Source organism: Bombina bombina, chromosome 1 (assembly GCF_027579735.1).
Source record: "Bombina bombina isolate aBomBom1 chromosome 1, aBomBom1.pri, whole genome shotgun sequence".
Lineage (NCBI taxonomy): Eukaryota > Metazoa > Chordata > Amphibia > Anura > Bombinatoridae > Bombina > Bombina bombina.
Window position 1 is genome coordinate 616,546,136 of NC_069499.1, and position 27,805 is coordinate 616,573,940.

Consider the following 27,805-nt stretch of genomic DNA (forward strand, 5'->3'; position numbering starts at 1 on the left):
GAAAAAACCTAACACCTGCAAAAAAGCCACGTTCAGCTCCTAACGCAGACCCATTGTTTTCTATGGGGAAACACTTCCTACGTCTGCACCTAACACCCTAACATGTACCCCGAGTCTAAACACCCCTAACCTTACACTTATTAACCCCTATTCTGCCACCCCCGCTATCGCTGACACCTGCATATTTTTTTTAACCCCTAATCTGCCGCTCCGTAAACCGCCGCTACTTACATTATCCCTATGTACCGCTAATCTGCTGCCCCTAACACCGCCGACCCCTATATTATATTAATTAACCCCTAATCTTCCCCCTACAACGTCACCTCCACCTGCCTACACTTATTAACCCCTAATCTGCCAACCGGACCGCGCCGCTATTATAATAAAGTTATTTACCCCTAATCCACCTCACTCCCGCCTCAATAACCCTATAATAAATAGTATTAACCCCTAATCTGCCCTCCCTAACATCGCCGACACCTAACTTCAAACATTAACCCCTAATCTGCCGACTGGAGCTCACCGCTATTCTAATAAATGTATTAACCCCTAAAGCTAATTCTAACCCTAACCCTAACACCCCCCTAAATTAAATATAATTTTAATCTAACGAAATTAATTAACTCTTATTAAATAAATTATTCCTATTTAAAGCTAAATACTTACCTGTAAAATAAACCCTAATATAGCTACAATATAAATTATAATTATATTATAGCTATTTTAGGATTTATATTTATTTTACAGGCAACTTTGTATTTATTTTAACCAGGTACAATAGCTATTAAATAGTTAAGAACTATTTAATAGCTAAAATAGTTAAAATAATTACAAAATTACCTGTAAAATAAATCCTAACCTAAGTTACAATTAAACCTAACACTACACTATCAATAAATTAATTAAATAAAATACCTACAATTATCTAAATTAAACCTAACACTACACTATCAATACATTAATTAAATACAATATCTACAAATAAATACAATTAAATAAACTAACTAAAGTACAAAAAATAAAAAAGAACTAAGTTACAAAAAATAAAAAAATATTTACAAACATTAGAAAAATATTACAACAATTTTAAACTAATTACACCTACTCTAAGCCCCCTAATAAAATAACAAAGCCCCCCAAAATAAAAAAAATGCCCTACCCTATTCTAAATTAAAAAAGTTCAAAGCTCTTTTACCTTACCAGCCCTGAACAGGGCCCTTTGCGGGGCATGCCCCAAAGAATTCAGCTCTTTTGCCTGTAAAAAAAACATACAATACCCCCCCCCCCGACAGTACAACCCACCACCCACATACCCCTAATCTAACCCAAACCCCCCTTAAATAAACCTAACAGTAAGCCCCTGAAGATCTTCCTACCTTATCTTCACCATACCAGGTTCACAAATCCGTCCTCGGAAGTCTTGATCCAAGCCTCGGAAGTGTTGATCCAAGCCCAAGCGGGGGGCTGAAGAGTGACGTCCATCCTCGGGCTGAAGTCTGGATCCAAGCGGCGGCTGAAGAACTCCATCATCGGGCTGAAGTCAGAAGTCCATCATCGGGATGAAGTCTTCTATCAAGCAGCATCTTCAATCTTCTTTCTTCTGGAGCGGAGCGGAGCCATCTTCTTTCCAACCGACGCGGATCCAACCTCTTCAACCGACGCCTACTCGCCGAATGAGCCAATCAGATTGAGCTTGCATTCTATTGGCTGTTCCGATCAGCCAATAGAATGCGAGCTCAATCTGATTGGCTGATTGGATCAGCCAATCGGATTGAACTTGATTCTGATTGGCTGATTCCATCAGCCAATCAGAATATTCCTACCTTAATTCCGATTGGCTGATAGAATCCTATCAGCCAATCGGAATTCGAGGGACGCCATCTTGGATGACGTCCCTTAAAGGAACCATCATTCGTCGGGAAGTCGTCGGAAGAAGAAGATGGGTCCGCGGTGGAGGTCTTCAAGATGGAGCCGGTCGTCATCGGATGAAGATAGAAGATGCCGCTTGGATCAAGATGGTTGCCGGTCTGGATCGCCTCTTCTTCCCGGATAGGATGAAGACTTCGGAGCCTCTTCTGGACTTCTTCAGCCGCCGGATTATGGATCGCCTGCCCCCGCTTGGGCTTGGATGAAGATTTTGGAGCCTGGAACGATCGGTGATACCTGGTATGCTGAAGATAAGGTAGGAAGATCTTCAGGGGCTTAGTGTTAGGTTTATTTAAGGGGGGTTTGGGTTAGATTAGGGGTATGTGGGTGGTGGGTTGTAATATTGGGGGGGTATTGTATGTTATTTTTTTACAGGCAAAAGAGCTGAATTCTTTGGGGCATGCCACGCAAAGGGCCCTGTTCAGGGCTGGTAAGGTAAAAGAGCTTTGAACTTTTATAATTTAGAATAGGGTAGGACATTTTTTTATTTTGGGGGTCTTTGTTATTTTATTAAGGGGCTTAGAGTAGGTGTAATTAGTTTAAAATTGTTGTAATATTTTTCTAATGTTTGTAAATATTTTTTTATTTTTTGTAACTTAGTTCTTTTTTATTTTTTGTACTTTAATTAGTTAATGTAATTGTATTTATTTGTAGGTATTACATGTAATTAATTTATTGATAGTGTAGTGTTAGGTTTAATTGTAGATAATTGTAGGTATTTTATTTAAATTATTTATTGATAGTGTAGTGTTAGGCTTAATTGTAACTTAGGTTAGGATTTATTTTACAGGTCATTTTGTAATTATTTTAACTATTTTAGCTATTAAATAGTTCTTAACTATTTAATAGCTATTGTACCTGGTTAAAATAAATACAAAGTTACCTGTAAAATAAATATAAATCCTAAAATAGCTATAACATAATTATAATTTATATTGTAGCTATATTAGGGTTTATTTTACAGGTAAGTATTTAGCTTTAAATAGGAATAATTTATTTAATAAGTGTTAATTTATTTCGTTAGATTTAAATTATATTTAATTTAGGGGGGTGTTAGGGTTAGGGTTAGACTTAGCTTTAGGGGTTAATCCATTTATTACAGTAGCGGCGAGATTCGGTCGGCAGATTAGGGGTTAGTAATTGAAGTTAGGTGTCGGCGATGTTAGGGAGGGCAGATTAGGGGTTAATACTATTTATTATAGGGTTATTGAGGCGGGAGTGAGGCAGATTAGGGGTTAATAACTTTATTATAGTAGCGGTGCGGTCCGCTCGGCAGATTAGGGGTTAATAAGTGTAGGCAGGTGGAGGCGACGTTGAGGGCAGATTAGGGGTTAAAAAATTTTAATAGAGTGGCGGCGATGTGGGGGGACCTCGGATTAGGGGTACATAGGTAGTTTATGGGTGTTAGTGTACTTTAGAGCACAGTAGTTAAGAGCTTTATAAACCGGCGTTAGCCCAGAAAGCTCTTAACTACTGACTATTTTCTGCGGCTGGAGTTTTGTCGTTAGAATTCTAACGCTCACTTCAGACGCGACTCTAAATACCGGCGTTAGAAAGATCCCATTGAAAAGATAGGATAAGCAAATGACGTAAGGGGATCTGCGGTATGGAAAAGTCGCGGCTGGAAAGTGAGCGTTAGACCCTTTAATGACTGACTCTAAATACCTGCGGTAGCCCAAAACCAGCGTTAGGAGCCTCTAACGCTGATTTTGACGGCTACCGCCCAACTCTAAATCTAGGCAATTGAGATTTAACCAGGCAAAAATAATGTTTATTTAGGGATCTTTATACTCTTGGGGATATCATGGACCTGTCTGACCTGTATGAGATTTTTCACTTCATCATGTAATATACCAATGAAAAACCCTCTTCTTTCTGTGTTCATTGCAAACACGTTTTAAAGCCCTAAATACTTTCATAATTCTAAGATAGGATGTTTAACCACCCATGATCACAAAGCACTCTGTGATTTTACTGTTGAAAAAGTATCTCATGTAACTGAACCACTCAATATTATTTATTACCTGTTGCCGCAGCACTGTTTCCTGGCATGTTGTTAAATGGTTCTGTTGTATAGGTGACCTGACTACTTGTGCTTGTTGGTCCTTTGCTGATCGCTGTGGTTCTGAACTTGTTGACTATTAACACATCTGTAAAACAATATACAAAGAATATAGCCTTTTTGTATCAAAACAGGTATTATTAAGAAGATGCTGAAGAATGGAAGATGCTGAAAAATAAGAATGGAACAACAAATGAGCCATGTGTAACAAATTATTACTTGTTGCTGTAACTGGTCGTTGGATAACCTGGGTACTTGTCTGTGCTGTGCTGGTCATTTTACAGCTTTTTGTGGTTCTGAACGTAGTGGCAGTGGGGGCAGCTGCATTCTGCAAGGTCTTTGTAAAACAGCATATGATACATGCTGCATATTAAGTTGATGCATTCCCTATTGATCTTATAATGGGCATTATTGAAAATATCCCAAAAAGCATTCAAAGAAATAACAGATTATACTGAATGAAGCAAGCAAAATCTAATTGTATTTGTAGCAAAAATGAGCTGTGGGAAAGTCTCTCTGCTAGTAATCCACTCCAAATTGTTACCTGTTGTAGTAACTAGCCCTGTTGTATGGATAACCTGAGTACTTGTGCTTGTCTGTGCTGTGCTGAACATTTTACTGCTTTTTGTGGTCCTGAACTTTTGGACAGTTGGGACACCTGCATCCTGTGAGGTCTCTGTAAAACAGTGCATGATGCATTCAGCATATTTATTGGCTACATTTAGCAATATTACCAAATAGGAATTATTTAAAGATACAGAGGAAGGAGTAAATGGACACAGTTATTTTTCTTTGTTGAGTCTGAAATACGGCATTGTGTTGGAAAAAAAGTATTTTTGTTTTTATGGTTTTGAGGTGTGTCACTGCCCACCAATAAGCTAGAGATGTGTTTATCACTCTCTGCCCACCCAATTACCTCTCTTCTTGTCATGGATAAAGCCAAGATGTTTGGTCGCTGACACTGTTGTTGATAATTGGTAGTGCTTTAATAATGACCAACATTGCCCCCTCACAAATGCAACTAAATGGTATATTAGTAACTGATACTATTATAAGGATTACTTTGGTAATTCTGCTTGGCTATGATTTGATGGTTTGCTTGATGTTCTCTGTAGTTGATTTTCCTGACAATAGGGACAGTTACAGGTATATTCTCCCAGAATCCTGCAAGATAATGATTAGAATACTGGCTGTATGTAGGGTTTATATATGTCTGGCTCAAATGAGAAATGTGACTGATTGCTGTATGCCAATTTATTAAAATGTGTCAAATCTACACAATACATAATCATAACCTAAAAGTGTCCTGAAGTCAATAATATGCTGAAGTTTCATAGGCGCTCTAAAAAACATAATTTATGTAAGAACTTACCTGATAAATTCATTTCTTTCATATTAGCAAGAGTCCATGAGCTAGTGACGTATGGGATATACATTCCTACCAGGAGGGGCAAAGTTTCCCAAACCTCAAAATGCCTACAAATACACCCCTCACCACACCCACAAATCAGTTTAACGAATAGCCAAGAAGTGGGGTGATAAGAAAAAAAAGCATATAAAATAAGGAATTGGAATAATTGTGCTTTATACAAAAAAATCATAACCACCACAAAAAAAGGGCGGGCCTCATGGACTCTTGCTAATATGAAAGAAATGAATTTATCAGGTAAGTTCTTACATAAATTATGTTTTCTTTCATGTAATTAGCAAGAGTCCATGAGCTAGTGACGTATGGGATAATGACTACCCAAGATGTGGATCTTTCCACGCAAGAGTCACTAGAGAGGGAGGGATAAAATAAAGACAGCCAATTCCTGCTGAAAATAATCCACACCCAAAATAAAGTTTAATGAAAAACATAAACAGAAGATTCAAACTGAAACCGCTGCCTGAAGTACTTTTCTACCAAAAACTGCTTCAGAAGAAGAAAATACATCAAAATGGTAGAATTTAGTAAAAGTATGCAAAGAGGACCAAGTTGCTGCTTTGCAAATCTGATCAACCGAAGCTTCATTCTTAAACGCCCAGGAAGTAGAAACTGACCTAGTAGAATGAGCTGTAATCCTTTGAGGCGGGGTTTTACCCGACTTGACATAGGCATGATGAATTAAAGATTTCAACCAAGATGCCAAAGAAACGGCAGAAGCTTTCTGGCCTTTTCTAGAACCAGAAAAGATAACAAATAGACTAGAAGTCTTTCGGAAAGACTTAGTAGCTTCAACATAATATTTCAAAGCTCTAACAACATCCAAAGAATGCAACGATTTCTCCTTAGAATTCTTAGGATTAGGACATAATGAGGGAACCACAATTTCTCTACTAATGTTGTTGGAATTCACAACCTTAGGTAAAAATTCAAAAGAAGTTCGCAACACCGCCTTATCCTGATGAAAAATCAGAAAAGGAGACTCACAAGAAAGAGCAGATAATTCAGAGACTCTTCTGGCAGAAGAGATCGCCAAAAGGAACAAAACTTTCCAAGAAAGTAATTTAATGTCCAATGAATGCATGGGTTCAAAAGGAGGAGCTTGAAGAGCCCCCAGAACCAAATTCAAACTCCAAGGAGGAGAAATTGACTTAATGACAGGTTTTATACGAACCAAAGCTTGTACAAAACAATGAATATCAGGAAGATTAGCAATCTTTCTGTGAAAAAGAACAGAAAGAGCAGAGATTTGTCCTTTCAAAGAACTTGCGGATAAACCTTTATCTAAACCATCCTGAAGAAACTGTAAAATTCTCGGAATTCTAAAAGAATGCCAAGAAAAATTATGAGAAAGACACCAAGAAATATAAGTCTTCCAGACTCTATAATATATCTCTCTAAATACAGATTTACGAGCCTGTAACATAGTATTAATCACAGAGTCAGAGAAACCTCTTTGACCAAGAATCAAGCGTTCAATCTCCATACCTTTAAATTTAAGGATTTGAGATCCTGATGGAAAAAAAGACCTTGCGACAGAAGGTCTGGTCTTAGCGGAAGAGTCCACGGATGGCAAGAGGCCATCCGGACAAGATCCGCATACCAAAACCTGTGAGGCCATGCCGGAGCTACCAGCAGAACAAACGAGCATTCCTTCAGAATCTTGGAGATTACTCTTGGAAGAAGAACTTGAGGCGGAAAGATATAGGCAGGATGATACTTCCAAGGAAGTGATAATGCATCCACTGCTTCCGCCTGAGGATCCCGGGATCTGGACAGATACCTGGGAAGTTTCTTGTTTAGATGAGACGCCATCAGATCTATTTCTGGAAGCTCCCACATTTGAACAATCTGAAGACCATTCGCCCGGATGCAACGTTTGGCGACTGAGATAATCCGCTTCCCAATTGTCTATACCTGGGATATGAACCGCAGAGATTAGACAGGAGCTGGATTCCGCCCAAACCAGAATTTGAGATACTTCTTTCATAGCCAGAGGACTGTGAGTCCCTCCTTGATGATTGATGTATGCCACAGTTGTGACATTGTCTGTCTGAAAACAAATGAACGATTCTCTCTTCAGAAGAGGCCAAGACTGAAGAGCTCTGAAAATTGCACGGAGTTCCAAAATATTGATCGGTAATCTCACCTCCTGAGATTCCCAAACTCCTTGTGCCATCAGAGATCCCCACACAGCTCCCCAACCTGTAAGACTTGCATCTGTTGAAATTACAGTCCAGGTCGGAAGAACAAAAGAAGCCCCCTGAATTAAACGATGGTGATCTGTCCACCACGTTAGAGAGTGTCGTACAATCGGTTTTAAAGATATTAATTGAGATATCTTTGTGTAATCCCTGCACCATTGATTCAGCATACAGAGCTGAAGAGGTCCCATGTGAAAACGAGCTAAGGGGATCACGTCCGATGCAGCAGTCATAAGACCTAGAATTTCCATGCATAAGGCTACCGAAGGGAATGATTGTGACTGAAGGTTTCAACAAGCTGAAATCAATTTTAGACGTCTCTTGTCTGTCAAAGACAGAGTCATGGACACTGAATCTATCTGGAAACCCAAAAAGGTTACCCTTGTCTGAGGAGTCAATGAACTTTTTAGTGAATTGATCCTCCAACCATGATCTTGAAGAAACAACACAAGTCGATTCGTATGAGATTCTGCTAAATGTAAAGACTGAGCAAGTACCAAGATATCGTCCAAATAAGGAAATACCACAATACCCTGTTCTCTGATTACAGACAGAAGGGCACCGAGAACCTTTGTAAAAATTCTTGGAGCTGTAGCTAGGCCAAACGGCAGAGCCACAAACTGGTAATGCTTGTCCAGAAAAGAGAATCTCAGGAACTGATAATGATCTGGATGAATCGGAATATGCAGATATGCATCCTGTAAATCTATTGTGGACATATAATGCCCTTGTTGAACAAAAGGCAAGATAGTCCTTACAGTTACCATTTTGAACGTTGTTATCCTTACATAACGATTCAATATTTTTAGATCCAGAACTGGTCTGAAGGAATTCTCCTTCTTTGGTACAATGAAGAGATTCGAATAAAACCCCAGCCCCTGTTCCAGAACTGGAACTGGCATAATTACTCCAGCCAACTCTAGATCTGAAACACATTTCAGAAATGCTTGAGCTTTCACTGGATTTACTGGGACACGGGAAAGAAAAAATCTCTTTGCAGGAGGTCTTATCTTGAAACCAATTCTGTACCCTTCTGAAACAATGTTCTGAATCCAAAGATTGTGAACAGAATTGATCCAAATTTCTTTGAAAAAACGTAACCTGCCCCCTACCAGCTGAGCTGGAATGAGGGCCGCACCTTCATGTGGACTTAGAAGCTGGCTTTGCTTTTCTAGAAGGCTTGGATTTATTCCAGACTGGAGATGGTTTCCAAACTGAAACTGCTCCTGAGGATGAAGGATCAGGCTTTTGTTCTTTGTTGAAACGAAAGGAACGAAAACGATTATTAGCCCTGTTTTTACCCTTAGATTTTTTATCCTGTGGTAAAAAAGTTCCTTTCCCACCAGTAACAGTTGAGATAATAGAATCCAACTGAGAACCAAATAATTTGTTACCCTGGAAAGAAATGGAAAGTAGAGTCGATTTAGAAGACATATCAGCATTCCAAGTTTTAAGCCATAAAGCTCTTCTAGCTAAAATAGCTAGAGACATAAACCTGACATCAACTCTGATAATATCAAAAATGGCATCACAGATAAAACTATTAGCATGTTGAAGAAGAATAATAATATTATGAGAATCATGATCTGTTACTTGTTGCGCTAAAGTTTCCAACCAAAAAGTTGAAGCTGCAGCAACATCAGCCAATGATATAACAGGTCTAAGAAGATTACCTGAACACAGATAAGCTTTTCTTAGAAAGGATTCAATTTTCCTATCTAAAGGATCCTTAAAGGAAGTACCATCTGACGTAGGAATAGTAGTACGTTTAGCAAGGGTAGAAATAGCCCCATCAACTTTAGGGATTTTGTCCCAAAATTCTAATCTGTCAGACGGCACAGGATATAATTGCTTAAAACGTTTAGAAGGAGTAAATGAATTACCCAAATTATTCAATTCTCTGGAAATTACTTCAGAAATAGAACCAGGAACAGGAAAAACTTCTGGAATAACCACAGGAGATTTAAAGACCTTATCTAAACGTTTAGATTTAGTATCAAGAGGACCAGAATCCTCAATTTCTAAAGCAATTAGTACTTCTTTAAGTAAAGAACGAATAAATTCCATTTTAAATAAATATGAAGATTTATCAGCATCAACCTCTGAGACAGAATCCTCTGAACCAGAAGAGTCATTAGAATCAGAATGATGATGTTCATTTAAAAATTCATCTGTATAAAGAGAAGTTTTAAAAGATTTTTTATGTTTACTAGAAGGAGGAATAACAGACATAGCCTTCTTGATGGATTCAGAAACAAAATCTCTTATGTTATCAGGAACATTCTGAACATTAGATGTTGATGGAACTGCAACAGGTAATGGTACATTACTAAAGGAAATATTATCTGCATTAACAAGTTTGTCATGACAATTAATACAAACAACAGCTGGAGGAATAGCTACCAAAAGTTTACAGCAGATACACTTAGCTTTGGTAGTTCCAGCACCAGACAGCGATTTTCCTGAAGTATCTTCTGACTCAGATGCAACGTGAGACATCTTGCAATATGTAAGAGAAAAAAGAACATATAAAGCAAAATTGATCAAATTCCTTAAATGACAGTTTCAAGAATGGGAAAAAATGGCAAGGAACAAGCTTCTAGCAACCAGAAGCAAAGAAAAATGAGACTTAAATAATGTGGAGACAAAAACGACGCCCATATTTTTTTTAGCGCCAAATAAGACGCCCACATTATTTGGCGCCTAAATGCTTTTGGCGCCAAAAATGACGCCACTTCCGGAACGCCGACATTTTTTGCGCCAAAGAAGTCCGCGCCAAGAATGACGCAATAAAATGAAGCTTTTTCAGCCCCCGCAAGCCTAACAGCCCACAGGGAAAAAAGTCAAATTTTTAAGGTAAGAAAAATAATTGATTCAAGTGCATTATCCCAAATATGAAACTGACTGTCTGAAAATAAGGAATGTTGAACATCCTGAGTCAAGGCAAATAAATGTTTGAATACATATATTTAGAACTTTATTAAAAAAGTGCCCAACCATAGCTTAGAGTGTCACAGAAAATAAGACTTACTTACCCCAGGACACTCATCTACATGTTTGTAGGAAGCCAAACCAGTACTGAAACGAAAATCAGCAGAGGTAATGGTATATATATAAGAGTATATCGTCGATCTGAAAAGGGAGGTAAGAGATGAATCTCTACGACCGATAACAGAGAACCTATGAAATAGACCTCGTAGAAGGAGATCACTGCATTCAAAATAGGCAATACTCTCCTCACATCCCTCTGACATTCACTGCACGCTGAGAGGAAAACCGGGCTCCAACCTGCTGAGGAGCGCATATCAACGTAGAATCTAGCACAAACTTACTTCACCACCTCCATAGGAGGCAAAGTTTGTAAAACTGATTTGTGGGTGTGGTGAGGGGTGTATTTGTAGGCATTTTGAGGTGTTGGAAACTTTGCCCCTCCTGGTAGGAATGTATATCCCATACGTCACTAGCTCATGGACTCTTGCTAATTACATGAAAGAAATATATATTTGTGCCTGACTTGCCAAATTTAAAAAAATAAGAACTGAAAAGTCCATTGAGCTCTCCTACTGAAGCATCAAACATTTAAAGGGACATGAAACCCACATTTTTTCTTTCATGGTTTAGAAAGAGCACGCCATTTAAACAACTTTCTAATGTACTTCTATTATCTAATTATTAATTCTCTTGATATTCGTTGCTGATAAACATATCTAGATAGGCTCAGTAGCTGCTGATTGGTGGCTGCACATAGATGCCTTGTATGATTGGCTCACCCATGTGCATTGCAGATTCTTTGATAAAGGATATCTAAAGAATAAAGCAAATTATATTATAGAAGAAAATTGGAATGTTGCTTAAAATTTTATTATCTATCTGAATCATGAAAGAAAAAAATTTGGTTTAATGTCCCTTTAAGCTTCACTTCTCTGCTCACTGTCCCTCTTGCAACTTCCCCCATTCGGACAAATATCCTAGTTTCCAGGGACTGCCTCAGATTTGTCTACAACTTGCCCTAACTCTGTCCAACCTCACCAGTGACATACAAAATCGCCCATCTTGTTGTCTCTCCACACACAAAACACCAGTGGGTCACAGCCTTCAAGTCCCCCTTTATTTCCCTGCACCAGAAAGCATCTGGGAATGTTGGGATGTAAGCATTGTGGTCATGAAGTATTTCCTTTTAGGCTTTTTTTTTTACCTTGTACCATTTTAGAGACCCTATTTAGAATGCAATCTGCACATGACAATGTTTAGCCTCGTCATTTTCAACCATATGTTTGGCGCCAGGCTCTAGACTAGAGCACGTCAGCATGTGAGCTATATGCAGAAAACGTCACTTAATACATTTAGCATTTAGGCACCAGAGGACAGGTTCCTGTTTGCACCTGTGATTTTCCAGTGATTTTAATTTCTCTATGTAATAATTACAATTAAAAAGAAGCATCCAAACATCTACTTTGTTGCATAATATCTGACTTGCCATTTTACACAGAACAACAAATACTTTTTACAGACAATTAGTGTAAATAAATTCTTAAAAAATTATGTTCTCTAAAGGAAAGGTGCTTTCACAAGTAATTTTTTAAAAGGATTAATAGTCCACAAAATAGCTGCAGCATTTGAAGCCTTTACTGGACTATGCAATATTTGTATGAGTGAATCTGCACTGAAGTGCTTTGATAAATGGTACCCAATGTCTACATAAATTATTTGTAACAAAATAAATAACAAATAACACTGTATGTGGCTTGGTATTTGTAACAGAACGGGCATTATGAATAAGACGCTGAAGAAGTATTACCCATTGATAATGGAGATAAATGATCAATGTATGTGAACTGCTCTAATTTGTCACCTGTTGCAGTAACTGGTGATATTGTATGGATGACCTGAGTACTTGGGTTTGTATGTGCTGTGCTGACCATTTTAATGCTTTTTGTGGTCCTGAACTTTGAGACAGTTGCATGCTTTGAGGTCTTTGTAAAACAGTACATGATTCAAAAAGCTTATTATCCTACTCTTAAAGTTGTTGACAAAATGCTATAGAGGTGTGATAATAAAACATTCGCTATAGACTAAAGATTGCCATTAGCAGACAAAGGGGCCGATTTATCAAAGCTTCATATGTGAATGCGCTGGAATTCCACGACAAATTAGACGCCAAGTTTATCTGTCCTAGTTAACACAGCATCAAAGTTGAAATGTTTGACATAATATACGATCCCGCAAGATCAATCCGATGCAAATCGATGCTTGCGTTATTCGAGCGTAATATTGATTATCCGTCTTCACATTCGACTCTATTCGAGCGTATGATGAATTGATCCGCATTCACATTTAACTCTATTTGACCCTCTTACCAATTTATCAAACATTGAACAGGTAAGCGCGCATCTTTTGCGATGTAGCGTACCAATCGTTCAAACTGCCACCTCTGAGGCTGCGAACGCCATAGAAATCAATGGGAGTCTGAAAAGGTTTTGTTCTATGCTGTTTGTCGTCGCAGACATGCAGAATATTTTTAAATTTGCAATACTTTTATGATGCGGAAAGAGGATATTAATGAACCATCTGAATCATGAAGTCTAATAAAAATGTTTCATGTTCCTTTAACCTTTTGTGAAAAAAAAAATATATATTAAGATCTGCCCTTATTACTAAATAAAATCAAGTAGGGAGATGTTACCCTACTTATAGGTTATGTTTCATCTTTGTCCCTCTGTTGTAGAGTTCATTACAAAGCAATGGAACAAGTTATTATTTATACAGGAATGAAAGAAAGGAACACAGTCCCTCACTTTTTTGACGCAGAAGGAAGAGATTAATAAACCAGCAACAGGCTGCACAAGTAGATGTGCATCAACAAAGACGCATAAGAGTGCCAAGAGTATTTCTCCCAAGAAATGATCTATATCCTTTGAGTGAAAGGGATGATCTTCTTTCACTAGTAGATGCTGTTAAACATATAGGGATAAAAGAGAACAAAAGAGATATTACATAATATATTTTGATTTCCAAAGAGTATAACTTTATTTGTTAATACATTATTTTGCGTCATGTTTAACACACAAACAACTACTCCAGGAGATGATGTTTATAGTTGAAAAGCAAATGCAAAAATAACTCTTACAACATTTCTGCTCTTTCTTCCACAAAATACTCCAACTTCTAATAAGCACCAAATAAGTCAATTATCGTCCATGTTTTATTGGGAAATGCATAATCACATGATTAATTAAATAAGCGTATCAAAAGTTAACATAAGTTTTCTACTCTCAATAACAAATTGAATTGGTTAATACTGGTGGAATTAGTGTCGCAGTAATAGTTAGTGTTAGAGACAACAAAAAACATAATTTATGTAAGAACTTACCTGATAAATTAATTTCTTTCATATTGGCAAGAGTCCATGAGCTAGTGACGTATGGGATATACAATCCTACCAGGAGGGGCAAAGTTTTCCAAACCTCAAAATGCCTATAAATACACCCCTCACCACACCCACAATTCAGTTTAACGAATAGCCAAGTAGTGGGGTGATAAAGAAAGGAGTAATAAAGCATCAACAAAGGAATTTGGAAATAATTGTGCTTTATATAATAAAATCATAACCACCATAAAAAAGGGTGGGCCTCATGGACTCTTGCACAAGGCATATTTTTAATCAGATAGATGAAGTTAAAAAGTTTATTAGTAGCTGCAAAGGTATCCCAGATCAGGCTCTTAATTCAGATAGGAATACTTTGGGAGAATGATTATTCTTACTAATAGGTCTATGCAGTGCTGGCGAGATAAGTTATAAGGAATGTTTAAAGACAAATTATTGATATTGTCCATGCTATGTTTTTTTTGTTTTATTGATATTAATATTGAATGTACATACTCTTTTTCTCTTTTTTCCTTTTGGTTTTTTTTTTTCTCTTCCCTCCCCCCCCCCCCCGGCCTGGTTTTTACTTGATAGTTAAAAAAAGAAAAAAGGGGGGGGCGGGGCTAACCGCCAAGGCTAGAAGACGCATTGTTAAGAGCTCCAGACCCTAACCGTTAAAAACTAAGCTTTACCCTCGATAAGAATAAACTATTCAGCTTGTGTTGGAGGATGGTGACCCAGGAAGAAGCCTGGGATATGTGATTAGAATATTGGTGGCCGTACATCCAGTTCTGGGCTGAAAAATCTGTAACAGAGCTCCCTGTCACGCACCGAGGCGCCATTTTGGTTGAGGATCTATAACTACCCATTATGGAGATACATGTGTTGTATTCTGATATCAGAGAGCTAATAGAAGAATATGGCCAGAGAATGTGTGAGAGACTTGATGCTCTCACTGAAAAAATTCAAGAGACACGTTCGTGCCACATCACCTCTGCTGAAGTACAGAAGACTACACAGGAGCCGAAGCGGGACACAGTGTCTGCAGATCCACAGCGGGACCTTCCGCTGCAGATGCCGGTGAGTGCAGACATCAAGCAAGAGCCCTACCTAACTTCTGTCACCATGAGCGGCATAAACATAAGGGGAGCGACTTGGTGTGAACTTTTGCGGGCGGGCGCAGGCCCTGTGGGACAGATCGGTGTTTGTGCTCTGTCAACTGCGCGTCCCTCTGCGGAAAGTCATGCGGCTATGTTGCGGCGGCCTGGCTGGGGACACTTTCATGGTAGGCAGATGCCCTGGACTTGGTGCCATTGTTTTTCCTGGGTTCCCCGGGCTGGCTGCTCACATCTGAAATCAGGAGGGTTTGCGCACATGCAAACGGGATGAATAAGACATAAAAGAGAAAGTTATGGCCACCGGAGCAGCTGTATTGCACATGGGACACCTAATGCTACAGTTACCTGGAGTTTTCCTCTATATTTAGATTGGCAATCTATTTATGAAGACACAATGTCGGATCCCCACTAGAGAACTAGCTCCTGCTCATACATATTAACTGCCACATCTGTTTGTTGTTAGTACAGTGCATATAGCCCAACTTCTGTCATTCACATTAGCCAAAACTAGGAGTACCTCACATTAGTACAATACTTTGTTATGCTCTCTTATTTGTAGACAGGGGGGATTGCACTATATGTTTAAATTGCCTGCCTGTAACTCAGCTCAGATCATATGTGTACACCACCCTTGATACTATAACCTCTTCTTTCTTTGCATACCTATTGCTGAGTATATGTACTGTGTTGATTATGATCTAGACTGAGAGATGGTATTGGTTGAGCCTGGTGACTTAAACCTCATAACTACTTGAGCTATGATATTGACTGCCATGCAATGTTTTTATTTTATATTACATCATTACCCACTACTGTTCAGTATCAATGTTATTTAGATAGTTTGGAAGATAGTCTACATACCATATCAGTATATCACCATGTATGATCAACTTAGAGCTCTGTCTATAATGTACATTCTAGTTAAGACTGTCCACATGCTTAGGTGTCCTTATTTAGACAGACATAATGTTAAGTTATTCTATCTATATCTCCAGGCCCTCTGTTATGAATGTAAGCTAACAATAGTAAGATCTGTCATTTTTGGCTAACCCTCTGCCCGCCCCCCCACCCCCCCCTTCCTCTCCCCTTCCTCTCCCCTTCCTCTCCTCCTTCCTCTCCCCCTTCCTCTCCCCCTTCCCCTTCCTCTCCTCCTTCCTTTCCTCCTTCCTCTCCTTCCTCTTCCTTCCCTCCTCCTTCCCCCCTCCTTCCCCCCTCCTTCCCCTTCCCCCCTCCCCCCCCCCTCCTTCCTTCCCCCCCTCCCCTTCCCCTCCTTCCCCCCCCTACTCCCCCCTTCTCTCCTCTTCCCTTCTCCTTTCCCCCCCTCTTCCCTCCTTCTTTCGTCATTCCCTCCTCCTTCCCTTTCCTTTCCCACCTCCTCCTCTTTCCTCCCACCTCCTCCTCCATCCCCTTCCTTCCTCCTTCTTTCCCCTTCTCCTCCCCTTCCCTCCTCCTTCCCTCCTCTTCCCCCTTCCCATCCTCTCCCCCTCCTTCCCCTAACTTCCTTCCCCTTCCCTCCCCCACATTACTTCTGTGCGGTTGGGGATGATTCCCCTTTTTCTGCACCCTTTTGGCAGAGTTTTGTAGCCTCTGCCCTACCTGTAGAGCCATGACCTAGTTTTTCTTTCCCACTGCAACATGATAGATTGGCTCTCAGGGGTTCAACACAAGATTATTGATTTTATAGTGATTTCCTGTTTTCTGTAGTCTGCTTAAGATAATAGTTTAGAGATTGCCTATGTTTTAATGGAGGCTCAGCATCAATGGTTAACAGATTATATAATTATTAAGAGAGGTTTTACTCTATGTTTTTCCAAATGATGATCTATACAGAACTACCCTGATGCCTTTATTGTGCTTTACTGTATTGAGATTATATATACACTTCATATTCTGTATTTATCCCCATAAGTTGAAATCGCAATCTTTACTATTATCTACTTTGCCATTTCCTCATTTGTTTTGTTTAGCTTTGGGTCCCACGATTGGACCTGCTTGTCTGAGGATCTCGCAAAACTCACAAGTTTTAAAAAATGAGGTGCCCATTGTGTAATGTCATGTCAGTATAATATAAGTTGTATAATGTATTCTGATGATGAGACTGTTGTCAATGTGATTTTTAACCTCAATAAAAAACTATTTAAAAAAAAAAAAAAAAAAAAAAAAAAAAGAAAAAAGGGATGATAGCGGAAGGTTTTAAGATCTTATTGTGGAATGTGGGGGGGATTTCCTCGCCTGCGAATCGTAAAATAATTATTAAAATGCTGGCTAAGCAAAAACCTGATTTAGTTTGTCTACAGGAAACGCACCTAAACAAACAGGAAGCTGCAAAACTTAAGGTTAAATGGGTAGGTGAGGTAATTACCACGTCAGGTTCTTCCAAGAAAGCAGGAGTAGCAATATTAATCCATAAAAACCTGGAATATAAGATTATTAAAACTGAAATAGATGTAGCAGCTAGATTTATTTTACTTCAGATTAGTATCAAGAATACAGTATTCATATTCTGTAATGTTTATGCTCCAAACAAATTTTCCTCCGAATTCTGGGGAAAGATTAAAGCAAAGATATTTCCATTTAAGGCAGATAACTTAGTGTTATGTGGAGATTTTAATATGACTTTACACCCAATATTAGATCGGTTCTCTAAAAAAAATATGTCAATATATAAGAAAGATGCCAAATAATTTAAAAATGTTTGCTATAAATTAAACTTGGTTGACATTTGGCGCATTCAAAATCCGGATATTCAGAAATTCACGTGTGAATCTAAAGCCCACAGGACTTTTTCAAGAATCGATTTATTTCTGGTCTTGGAGGCTGTATCTGTTTGGAAGTTGGAAGCAGATATTGGACAAATTTTGATCTCAGATCATGCAATTATCTCTTTGTCCTTCCCTTCATGTGGAAAGAGTAAAGCTAGCAAGGTAGTGTTCTACTTTCCTAGGTATTTACTTCCTGACTCTAGATTTTGTTCGTGGATAAGACAAAAGTGGTTTAAATATAGTAGGTTTAATGCTAACTATAGAAATAAGGTAGAAATATTTTGGGAAATGTTAAAAGCAGTCTTACGTGGTGAGATTACAGCATATATGAAGCAAGATGGTTAAGGCGAGGGAGACGCAATTGTCCAATAAGGTAAGGAACGCTTATAGGATCTTACAGACAGACTCCTCTAGGTCCAATTGGGATACATATTTAGAACGCAGAAAGGAAAGAGACATCTTCCTAAAGCAAAGATCACAAGAAGAAGAAATGAGAATTAATAGATATTATAGGGGAATTAATGGGAGTTCCGCAAAATATCTTGCGAGACTTACTAGAAGTAGGAAAAAAAAAACTTTATTACAGCTATAAAATATAAGGAGTTAAGATATACGGATACTAAAGAAGTTGGTGAGGTATTCTTTAATTACTATCAGCAACTATATGCGTCGGTTAATATAAATCACTCCAACCAGGAGTTATTCTGGTCCAAAATTAAGACTCCTAAGGTTCATCTGGAGGAACTGGCCTCATTTAATGATCCTATCACAATTACTGAGATTAGTAATGCGATTGATCAACTGAAATTGAACAAAGCAGCAGGCCCTGATAAGTTCCCTGCAGAATTTTACAAATGTTTAAAAGAAGAGTTGCTTCCGATATTAGAGAATTTATTCAATATTTATTATACTATAGATAATCCTATTTCATCCTACTTCTCTGCGGCAAATATTTCCCTTATACATAAAAAAGGTAAAGATCTGGAAGATCCTGCCTCTTATAGACCGATCTCGGTGTTAAACACCGACTATAAGATATTAGCGGCTATTATTTCTGCCAGGTTATCTAGGTGTTTACAGGATCTTATACATCCTGATCAGTCCGGATTTATGACCGCGAGAAATCCAATAATGAATTTTCGTAAAGTTATTACCTTCTTAGATTACTCATGGAATGCTAATCAAAATGATGAGAGGCAGGAGATACCAGACAGAGCGGTACTCACATTGGATGCAGCTAAAGCATTCGACTCCATTATCTGGGAACATTTATTTTGCTCCCTTGATGGATTTGGATTTAAGGGAAATTTTGTTCAGTTTGTTAGTAGAATTTATGCAAAACCTACCTCATATTTATTGATTAATGGAGTGTGTTCTCCACCAGTAGTTTTGCAAAGGGGTTCCAGACAAGGCTGCCCGTTATCACCATTATTGTTTAATGTCACTCTGGAACCCTTTGCAATTAGGTTAAGGGATAGCCTATCAGGTATTCCTATTGGTTCTCAAAGGCTAAAAGTATTGTTATACGCGGATGACATTCTGGTTTTTATGGAGAATATCCATCAATCTATCCCAACTCTACTGTTACTCCTTGAAGAGTTTAGTTCATTTTCAGGATATAGAGTCAATGTGGACAAAAGTGAATTAATGTCGGTAGGTAAAGCTGTCCCTTTAATGGTTAAAACTCCATTTAAAATGGTTAATGCCATTAAATATCTTGGATTAGTATTACATAAGAATCCTAAATTGTGGTATTCGGCAAATTATACTCCATTACTGCAAAAGATTAAATTAGACTTACAATTATGGGCTTCATTTCCACTAGCAATTACTGCGAGGGTAAATCTAGTCAAAACTATAATTTTTCCTCGTCTGCTCTACCCACTTCAAAATTTGCCTCTATTTATACCCAATAAGGATATTAGGAAACTATATGGATTTATTTTTAAATTTCTATGGAAGGATAAGAAACCCCGTATTGCTATGACAAGATTAAAGCAGAAGTTCTCATCTGGGGGACTGTCTTTGCCGGACATTAAGCTATATAATAAAGCTTCATTGACAAAATTTGCGTTCGATTGGATTTCGGATTCTAATACGGTTTCCTCTCTTGAAGAAGAGACTTTTTTAATACATCCTTTTGCCTTAAAGGCCATTCTTCATTGTAAGCCGAGACAGCTGCCGTTTAATGTCTTTTCCCTCATATCATTTAAAAATATAGTAATAGCCTGGCATAAGTTCTGTATGATGTTGAGCATAGACCCAACATATTCTGATTTTCTACCTATTAGGGGTAACCCCCAATTTATCCCAGGTATTTCTCAGAAAGTCTTTAAATTATGGGCCGAAAGAGGGCTAAAACTGGTAAAACAATTGTTTGACGATAACTATCAAGTGTTAGATGCGGAATCCCTTTTTCATCTGTTTGAGCTCCCAAGGTCTAATTTGTTTGCATATTTCCAGATTAGAAATTTCGTTTCTGCTCAAGGATGGATTTTCCCTTTGTCAGCTGTATGGTTAGAAGTTAGAATTATCATACAGAAGTTTGCTAGGCGGGATACATCGGTTTCATTGATCTACAATATTATGTTGTCAAAACAAAGCCATGTACATGTAGATAAGAATTATAGCTTCTGGTCCTCTCTGGTTACTGATATAGATTCCGAGACCATTGAACAGAGTTTTCTTATGTTAAAGAAATGTAAATTTTCTGTGGGCTGGAAAGAGTCTCATATGAAGCTTATTAATAACTTTTATTTATATCCGTTGAAAATTGCTAAATTCTACCCAACAAGATCAAGTAGATGTCCTAAATGTTTTTTATTCTAGAGCTGGTGATTTGTTACATATGTTCTGGTTTTGTCCCAAAATCAATCAACTCTGGTTAAAGACTGCTTACTGGTTTAATATATACCTTAAGATTTCTGTCACCTTAAAATTGGGAGATGTTATATTTTTAATTCCATTGCTAAATACCAGTGATAATCAGTGGATTCGCATTGTTAATACTATTATTTTGGCAGTTAGGCATCTCATATTAAAATATTGGATATCAAATAGAGCACCTGGGTTTAATGAAGTTATGAAAGCCATACAAGAGCAGATAATTTTTGAATCTTATCAATTACAGGATGCCTCAGATAGGAGAGTTAGAAGCTTTCTCCTAGGATGGTGCCCGTTCATTAAATCTTACCCTATCTCCATTCAAAAACAGGTTCTCTCCCCATTTCTTTCATCTGTTAGCTTTATAGAACTAGTCTTAATAGGGTTATTCCCGACTTCTTGGATTGATAGACAGGATAGTATTGTTTAAACCAGGACTTTCCCTATCCTCCCCTCCCCCCTTTTTTTTCTCTTTTTCTTTTCTTTCTTTTTTTTGTTGGTATCACGTAGACGTACGTGAATTGGTTATTATAAAAACATACCATGGAGTGGAATCTAGGGCTGAAATTTTGTTATATAAGTAGTATTGTTTTGGTTGAATAACGATTGTGATGTGCTGTATTACTGGGTGTTTATTAAATAAATATTTAAGAAGGTGTGCTAGAAGAAAAGGGAAGAGAAGAAGAGACACCCTATTGTAGTAGGACAGTCAAAGGTTGAAGATAGCTAGGAATAAACCTTTAGTATTTAAGTTAGAGTTCTAGACCGTCGTAGTAGTAGATCTTATATCTATGGTAGGGAATTGAATTATGAAAGGAGTGTTAGATTGATTTATTTAGAGTTCTTCCCCATATTGCTATCGGTGCCCAGATATACACCCTGCGAGGTGAAAGGTAAGCCTGATTGAGAGGCTGTTTTTTTTTAATTTTTTTTGCTATCAGGTTATGAAGTAAGATAGCCGGAGTGGGGAAGCATAACCCCGTTGGGGAGTATGTTTAAGCGGATTTGTATCTTCTCTTTCTTCTACACCTTATGAGATGTAATGTAATACCACTTGAAAGAAATGTATTTTATCTCTGTGTGTATCAATAAAAAGTTTAAAGCAAAAAAAAAATAAACACGTAAAAAATAAAAACAGCCAGTTTCCACTGAAATAATTAATCCACAACCCATTCTCATAAATGAAAGGAAAAAACTTAAATCAAAAGCAGAATAATCAAACTGAAACAGCTGCTTGAAGAACTTTTCTACCAAAAACTGCTTCCGAAGAAGCAAACACATCAAAATGGTAGAATTTAGTAAATGTATGCAAAGAAGACCAAATAGCATCTTTGGAAATCTGATCAACTGAAGCTTCATTCTTAAAAGCCCAGGAAATGAAAACTGATCTAGTAGAATGAGCTGTAATTCTCTGAGGCGGGGCTTGACCCGACTCCAAATAGGCTTGTTGAATCAAAGCTTTAACCACGAAACCAAAGAAATGGCAGAAACCTTCTGACCTTTCCTAGAACCAGAAAAGATAAAAAAATGACTAGGAGTCTTCCTGAAATATTTAATAGCTTCAACATAATATTTCAAAGCTCTCACCACATCAAAAGAATGTAAATATCTCTTTAAAGAATTCTTAGGATTAGGACACAAGAAAGGAACAACAATTTCTCTATTAATGTTGTTAGAATTCACAACCTTAGGTAAGAATTTAAATAAAGTCCACAAAACTGCCTTATCCTGATGAAAAATCAGAAAAGGAGAATCACAAGAGAGAGTGGATAATTCAGAAACTCTTCTAGCAGAAGAGATGGCCAAAAGAAACAACACTTTTCAAGAAAGTAGTTCAATGTTCAAAGAATACATAGGCTCAAACGGAGGAGCCTGTAAAGCCTTCAAAACCAAATTAAGACTCCAAGGAGGAGAGATTGATTTAATGACAGGCTTGATATGAACCAAAGCCTGCACAAAACAATGAATATCAGGAAGTTTAGCAATCTTTTTATGAAATAAAACAGAAAGAGCAGAGATTTGGCCTTTCAAGGAACTTGCAGACAAACCTTTATCCAATCCATCCTGAAGAAACTGTAAAATTCTAGGAATTCTAAAAGAATGCCAAGAGAATTTATGAGAAGAACACCATGAAATGTAAGTCTTCCAAACTCGATAATACATTTTTCTAGAAACAGATTATTAAGACGGCAACATAGTATTAATCACAGAGTCAGAAAATCCTCTATGACTAAGCACTAAGCATTCAATTTCCATACCTTTAAATTTAATGATTTTAGATCCTGATGGAAAAACAGACCTTGAGATAGAAAGTCTGGCCTTAATGGAAGTGGCCAAAGTTGGCAACTGGACATCCGAACAAGATCTGCATACCAAAACCTGTGAGGCCATGCTGGAGCCACCAGCAGCACCAACGATTGATCCATGATGATTTTGGAGATCACTCTTGGAAGAAGAACTAGAGGCGGGAGAATATAAGATGGTTGATAACACCAAGGAAGTGTCAACGCATCCACTGCTTCTGCCTGAGGATCCCTGGACCTGGACAGGTACCTGGGAAGTTTCTTGTTTAGATGAAATGCCATCAGATCTATTTATGGAAGCCCCCACATCTGAACAACTTGAAAAAACACATCTGGGTGGAGAGACTAATCTCCAGGATGGAAAGTGTGACGACTGAGGTAATTCGCTTCCCAATTGTCTATACTTGGGATATGAACCACAGAAATTAGACAGGAGCTGGATTCCACCCAAACAAATATCCGAGATACTTCTTTTATAGCTGGAGGACTGTGAGTCCCACCCTGATGATTGACATATGTCACAGTTGTGATATTGTCTGTCTGAAAACAAATGAACGGTTCTCTCTTCAACAGAGGCCAAAACTAAAGAGCCCTGAGAATTGCACGGAGTTCCAAAATATTTATTGGTAATCTCACCTCTTGAGATTTCCAAACCCCTTATGCTGTCAGAGATCCCTAAACAGCTCCCCAACCTGAAAGACTCGCATTTGTTGTGATCACAGTCCAGGTTGGATGAACAAAAGAGGCCCCTAGATGGTGATCTAACCACCAAGTCAGAGAAAGTCAAACATTGGGATTTAAGGATATTAATTGTGATATCCTTGTATAATCCCTGCACCACTGGTTCAGCATACAAAGCTGGAGAGGTCTCATATGAAAACGAGCAAAGGGGATTGCATCCGATGCTGCAGTCATGAGATCTAAAACTTCCATGCACATAGCTACTGAAGGAAATGACTGAGACTGAAGGTTCCGACAGGCTGCAACCAATTTCAAATGTCTCTTGTCTGTTAGAGACAAAGTCATGGACACTGAATCTATCTGGAAACCTTAAAAGATTACCTTTGTCTGAGGAATCAAAGAACTTTTTGGTAAATTGATCCTCCAACCATGTCTTCGAAAAAACAACAGTAGTTGATTCATGTGAGATTCTGCAGAACGTAAAGACTGAGCAAGTACCAAGATATTGTCCAAAAAAGGAAACACTGCAACACCCCGCTCTCTGATAACAGAGAGTAGGACACCGAGAACCTTTGAAAACCCAAGACCCTGTTCCTGAAACGGAACTGGCATGATTACCCCAGATAATTCCAGGTCTGAAAAACACTTCAGGAAAGCCTGAGCCTTTACTGGGTTTGCTGGAATGTGTGAGAGAAAAAATCTCACAGGCAGTCTTACTCTGAATCCTATTCTGTACCCCTGAGAGACAATATTCTGAATCCAATGATTTTGGACCAAATTGATCCAAACATCTTTGAAAAATCTTAATCTGCCCCTTACCAGCTGAGCTGGAATAAGGGCTGCACCTTCATGCGAACTTGGGGGCTGACTTTAATCTCTTAAATGGCTTGGATTTATTCCAATTTAAAGAAGGCTTCCAAATGGAAACAGATTCCTTGGGGGAAGAATTAGGTTTCTGTTCCTTATTTAAGAACGAAAACGGTTAGAAGCTTTAGATTTACCATTAGATCTTTATCCTGAGGCAAAAAAACTCCCTTCCCCCCAGTGACAGTTGAAATTATTGAATCCAACTGTGAACCAAATAATTTATTATCTTGGAAAGAAAGAGATAGCAATCTGGACTTAGAAGTCATATCAGCATTCCAAGATTCACAAAGCTCTTATAGCTAAAATAGCTAAAGACATAGATTTAACATCAATTTTGATGATATCAAAAAAAGGCATCACAAATGAAATTAATAGCATGTTGAATCAAGTTAACAATGCTAGACAAATCATGATCCGATACTTGTTACGCTAAAGTTTCCAACCAAAAGTTGAAGCAGTTTCAACATCAGCCAAAAAATTGCAGGCCTAAGAAGAAGACCTGAAAATAAATAAGCTTTCCTATCTAAAGGATCTTTAAAAGAAGTACTATCTTCCGTAAGAATAGTAGTACATTTAGCAAGAGTAGAGATAGCCCCATCAACTTTGGGGATCTTTTCCCAAAATTCCAATCTAACTGCTGGCAAAGGTTAAATTTTTTAAAACCTTACAGAAGGAATAAAAGAAGTACTAGGCCTATTCCATTCCTTAGAAATCATATCAGAAATAGCATCAGGAACTGGAAAAAAAACTCTGGAATAACCACAGGAGGTTTATAAACAGAATGTAAACATTTACTAGTTTTAATATCAAGAGGACTAGTCTCCTCAATATCCAATATAATCAACACTTCTTCAACAAACAAATGTACTCCATTTTAAATAAATAAGTAGATTTGTCAGTGTCAATATCTGAGGAAGGATTTTCTGAATCGCACAAACAAACAGAGAATTTTTTTTGGAGCTGACAACATCTGGAAATGACACACTCGTGTCATTGAAGACGCAACCTTGAGAAAGGACTCGGCGTTGACAAAGACGTGGGAAATGACGAATATGCGCCATCCAACATAGCTTTGTGCCAAAAATATCTTGCAACAAAAATGACGCAATATAGTTTGGCATTTTGCGCCCTTGCGAGCCTAATTATGCCCGCAAATTTAAAATGACAGTCAATTGAAAAAAGACTATACCCCAGGTAAGAAATTTTCCTAAAAAATGCATTTCCCAGATATGAAACTGACAGTCTGCAAAAGGAAATATACTGAAACCTGAATCATGTCAAATATAAGTACAATACATATATTTAGAACTTTATATGTATACATAAAGTGCCAAACCATAGCTGAGAGTGTCTTAAGAAATGAAAACATAATTACCAAAAGACACCCATCCACATATAGCAGATTGCCAAACCAGTACTGAAACGGTTATCAGTAGAGGTAATGGAATATGAGAGTATATTGTCGATCTGAAAAGGGATATAGGAGATTAATCTCTACGACCGATAACAGAGAACCTATGAAATAGATCTCCCATGAATCTTTGCATTCAAAAGGTGATACTCCCTTCACATCCCTCTGACATTCACTGTACTCTTAGCACAAACTTACTTCACCGCCTCCATAGGAGGCAAAGTTTGTAAAACTGAATTGTGGGTGTGGTGAGGGGTGTATTTATAGGCATTTTGAGGATTGGGAAACTTTGCCCCTAAGGGTAGGATTGTATATCCCATACGTCACTAGCTCATGGACTCTTGCCAATTTCATGAAAGAAAAAGGATTATAACATTCATGAGATGATGGGACGCATGTACTGCAAATCTGGGATAGTAGACAACCGGTTTCCACAGCACCAATGAATAAGGAAAAAAGTTTAACAAACTTGTCTTTTATTAATCCATTTCAGCTTATACAAAGCACTGGCACACAGCAGCATAAAGCTAATCTGGGATAAATATGACGCGGGGAATATGTACAAGGCGATATAGTAACCTTCAACAACACAAAAAACACTGTTATAAGGATATCAAATCAATTGTCAAAAAATGTAAGTGACATTGTTTAGATTGTATATTATAATTGCTAAGACATACAATGGCTGTCACTTTCCCTTCATGAACAATTGGTTGTCATATGAACATAACCAAAAATATTTTTGTTTATTTAATTTAATATTCAGAAAATACGTAATTAGTCAACATTTGTAAGAGTATTAAAATTAAAAAAAATCTGGAAATGATGTTTGATTCAATATAATCTTAAGCAGAAAGGGATAGTCTACACAAAATTAAACTGTCATGATTCAGATAAAGCAGCAATTACAATCACCTCCATAATGTTTTCCTATTATCATTGTTTGATTCCTTCTCTTGAACTGTTTTAGAATTTAAAAGTTTAATCTAGAAGGCAAGTCCATGATTTTAACACCTGTGTAGTATTGGTCTTGAAAAAGAAACTCCAATCAGGAAACAACACAGGTAACACAAAAACTGGGCCAGCACTTGTATTCTTTTTGAATAAAAAGAAATTAAAAGATAAATAAAACATGTAAATATGTTTGCAAAACATTTCAGAAATAAAACATATACAGTATATACACATTGTACACATGCTATGACCCTGCAACATGTACAGCCCTGGGTGCTCAATAGCACTCTCATGAAGCTGCACTGGGTGCAAGGCACATAGGAAAAATTACAAAACAAATTAATACAGAACACAGAGGAAGTCCAGCACTCACTTACAAGCACTTAGCTAAGATTAAAAGCAAAAATGGAAGTTATTTACCGACTCTGGCCAAATGGGACAAGCCCAGGTATCACGTCAAGGTCTCTCTCAAAACCTGGATCCCTAAACAGCAAGCTCTCAATCAAACAAACTGAGAACAAGTGAAGGGTGTACAGACTTATGTAATCACCCTACACACATAGAAAACACAGAAGGAGACTGCACTCTCAGATTGGACTGGATACCCATCCCATGAACCTGCAACATGCACAGCCCTGGGTACCCAATAGCACTCTCAGGAAGCTGCACTGTCTCCAGAGTCCCAGGCAGTTAACCCCAGACAGGTCTGGGTGCAAGGCCCGTTAGGGAAAATTACAAAAATTAATACAGCACACAGAGGAAGTCCAGCACTCACAAGCATGTTAAAGCAAAAATTGAAGAGATAGTTACCGCATCTGGCCAAATAGGACAAGACCAGGTATCA

General features: G+C 37.9%; 1 protein-coding gene across 5 annotated transcripts in view; it reads right to left on the minus strand.

Moving 5' to 3' along the window:
* Nucleotides 1–27,805, minus strand: part of VSIG4 (V-set and immunoglobulin domain containing 4) — a 256,225-nt gene that overhangs the window by 120,242 nt on the left and 108,178 nt on the right. For 4 of the 5 annotated variants that reach the window (XR_008400142.1, XM_053699010.1, XM_053699013.1 and 1 more), the window contains 2 exons: nt 4,533–4,664; nt 3,951–4,076 (listed from right to left, as the gene is read on the minus strand). Coding sequence is in view for 4 of the 5 variants with exons in the window: in XM_053699010.1 (XP_053554985.1) it covers nt 3,951–4,076; nt 4,533–4,664 (258 nt within the window). In the remaining variant the exon portion in view is untranslated. The remainder of the gene's footprint in view (nt 1–3,950; nt 4,077–4,532; nt 4,665–27,805) is intronic. The other variant, XM_053699011.1, reaches the window with a different exon arrangement.